This window comes from Phyllostomus discolor, chromosome 8 (genome assembly GCF_004126475.2).
Source record: "Phyllostomus discolor isolate MPI-MPIP mPhyDis1 chromosome 8, mPhyDis1.pri.v3, whole genome shotgun sequence".
In the NCBI taxonomy this organism is placed as follows: domain Eukaryota; kingdom Metazoa; phylum Chordata; class Mammalia; order Chiroptera; family Phyllostomidae; genus Phyllostomus; species Phyllostomus discolor.
In genome coordinates, this window is record NC_040910.2 from 47,401,280 (window position 1) to 47,404,329 (window position 3,050).

General features: G+C 66.1%; 1 protein-coding gene across 1 annotated transcript; it reads left to right on the plus strand.

The window, feature by feature from the left end:
* Positions 1 to 272: 272 nt before the first annotated feature.
* Positions 273 to 2,837, plus strand: KLF2 (Kruppel like factor 2). The gene is made up of 3 exons (XM_028521935.2): positions 273 to 505; positions 759 to 1,572; positions 2,176 to 2,837. The coding sequence occupies exons 1-3, from the start codon at positions 431 to 433 to the stop codon at positions 2,349 to 2,351; spliced, it is 1,065 nt and encodes a 354-aa protein (XP_028377736.1). The 5' UTR covers positions 273 to 430; the 3' UTR covers positions 2,352 to 2,837.
* Positions 2,838 to 3,050: the final 213 nt, after the last annotated feature.

Here is a 3,050-nt window from a genome sequence, read left to right on the forward strand (position 1 = left end):
GCCACCCCCGCTCCAGGTCCTCCCCATCCGCGCGCAGGCGGGAGCCCAAGGGGTGCCCCGGGGATCCCGTCCCGCTGCTGTTGTGCAGTGCGTGTTGACGCCGTTGCCCGGGAGACGCGAGGGCGGGCCCGGGCGGGAGGCGCGGCCTGTAGACTCGCGAGGTACCGGCCGAGCGCACGGCCCTGGCGGCCGTAGTGGCCAGAGCTGCCGCCGCCCGCCGGCTTATATACTGCGGCTAAATTTAGGCTGCGCCCGGAGCTCGTCCCCATCCGGGACGCGTTTCCGCCGCCGCCGCCTTGGCCCGGCCCCCGCGCACCGCGGCTATAAGGCTTGGGCGGGACGGCTGCGGCCCGCAGAGCCGTCCCCGCCCGCCTGTGCCCCACTAGTTGCTCACCGGTGTCCGAAATCGCGTCAGCCCCGGGTCCCGGCCATGGCGCTGAGCGAGCCCATCCTGCCGTCCTTCTCCACTTTCGCCAGCCCGTGTCGCGAGCGCGGCCTGCAGGAGGTGAGGGCGGCAGGGACCGCGGGGGCGGTCAGCTCAGGGTAGTAGAACGCGGGCTGCGGGGTAGAACTCAGGCAGCGGGGATGGCGGGCTCAGGGTAGGAGAATCTAGTAGGCGAAAACGGCGAGCTCAGGGTAGTCGAGCTCTCCGGCGGTGGGGACAGCAGGCTCAGGTCCTAGAGAGAAGGAGGGGGGGGCGGTGGCCCCGGGCCCCACCGCGCGCTCACACTCGCGCTCCATCGCCCTGTCACCCGCAGCGCTGGCCGCGCGCAGAGCCCGAGACAGGCGGCACCGACGAGGACCTCAACAGTGTCCTGGACTTCATCCTGTCCATGGGGCTAGACGGCCTCGGCTCGGAGGCCACCCCGGAGCCCCCGCCTCCGCCCCCGCCGCCAGCGTTCTACTACCCTGAGCCCGGTGCGCCGCCTCCTTACGGCGCCTCCGCGGGCGGCCTCGTGTCGGAGCTGCTGCCGCCGGAGCTAGATGTGCCGCCGGGGCCGGCGCTGCATGGCCGCTTCCTGCTGGCACCACCTGGCCGCTTGGTGAAGGCCGAGCCCCCCGAGGCGGACGGCGGCGGCTACGGCTGCCCGCCCGGCCTGGCCCGCGGGCCTAGAGGCCTCAAGCGCGAGGGCGCCCAGGGCCAGGCTGTCGCGTGCCTGCGAGGCCCCGGGGGCCGCCCTCCGCCGCCGCCGGACACCCCGCCGCTCAGCCCCGACGGCCCGGCGCGCCTACCTGCTCCTGGCCCGCGCGCCCCCTTCCCGCCGCCCTTCGGCGGCCCAGGCTTCGGAGCTCCAGGGCAGGGTCTGCACTACGCACCGCCCGCGCCCGCCGCCTTCGGTCTCTTTGATGACGCGGCCGCCGCGGCTGCAGCTCTGGGGTTGGCGCCGCCCGCCGCCCGAGGTCTCCTCACGCCGCCCGCGTCTCCGCTCGAGCTGCTGGAGGCCAAGCCCAAGCGCGGCCGCCGCTCCTGGCCCCGCAAGCGCACCGCCACGCACACCTGCAGCTACGCGGGCTGCGGCAAGACCTACACCAAGAGCTCGCACCTCAAGGCGCACCTGCGCACGCACACAGGTGAGAGGCGAGAGTGGGCCGGGGCCGCGGCTCCCGGTGTGGGAGGAGGGGAGAGATCAGGGACCCCCCCCCCCCAGAAGGCGTGATCCAGGAGTCTGGGGAGGGGGCGCGCACATTTAGGACTCCCCTGGGGGCGTGGCTCAGGAGGTTGGGGAGGGGACGGTTTTTAGGAACCTTAGGGGAAAATGTCGCAGAATATTGGGGGGGGGGCGCACGTTTAGAATCCTCCTGGGAGTGTGACTCAGGACTTTGAGAAGGGGTTGAGCACTTAGGGACCCTAGGGAGACTGTCTCAGAATGCTGGGGAGAACATGCAAACTTAGGATCTCTCTGGGGGGCGTGGCTCCAAACACTGGAGAGTGGACAGTGCGCGTTTCGGACCCCTGAGAGCAAGAATCAGGAGCGGGGAGACAAGTTCCTAGGATCCTTAAATGCTCAAAACGTAGGCGTGGCGGGGGGGGTCGTCACCTCAGGGACCTGGTTTGGGGTAAGTTGTGTGCTCAGAAGTGGCCGCTATATATGGTGACTGTGTGCACAGGGTCCACAGGTGGGCAGCCGGGTCACTGGGAGGGAAACTGAGGCTCGCTCTCGCCCCTCCCTGTAGGTGAGAAGCCCTACCACTGCAACTGGGACGGCTGCGGCTGGAAGTTCGCGCGCTCGGATGAACTCACGCGCCACTACCGCAAGCACACAGGCCACCGGCCTTTCCAGTGCCACCTTTGCGACCGCGCCTTCTCGCGCTCTGACCACCTGGCGCTGCATATGAAGCGGCACATGTAGCCTGGACGCCTTCACTCACTCGCGCGCGGCCGTGGCAGGTCCCACGCGCCGGGCACGGTCCCCTCCCAAACTGTGACTGGTATTTATTGGCCCTAAAGGACCCAGCCGGGCACTGTGTGGCCACCGAGGAGGCTCCGACGACGACGGTGCCGCCACCCTGGCCCCCGTCAGAGACTGAAGGCCCTGCTGGAGAAGACCACGATCCTCCTTGACGAGTTTTGTTTTCAAAATGGTGCAATAATTAAGTGTGGTCTTCCGCCCACCGGGTCTACACTAGAGGATCGAGGCTTGATGCCTTGTGAAAAAAGTACAGCCGTAATTTGTACTGTCTGCAACATTTTTTATAATATTGTACATAGTGAGTGACTGTGACAGATATTGTATTATTGTAAATAAGGAGACAGGCGGGCATTCGCTGACTGGTTCATTTTTTTATAAGACTTTGCTGTTTTTTTAATTAAAAAAGTTTTGCATCTTTTTAAAAAATCACAGCACTGGTCTGTCTGCTTGGAAGCTGGGGGTGGGGGGCACTCGGAAAAGGCTAGGGAACCAGGCAGCTTTGATGGGAGGGCAGTGGGGGGGTGGGGCGAAAGTGGGTTCTGCCCCCGCCAGCACTCAGCTTGCCAGCTGCAGCACCCAGCTGCCAGGAACCTGTGGGTTTTTCTATAAATTTAAACACTGCATTTTAGGACCGAGAGA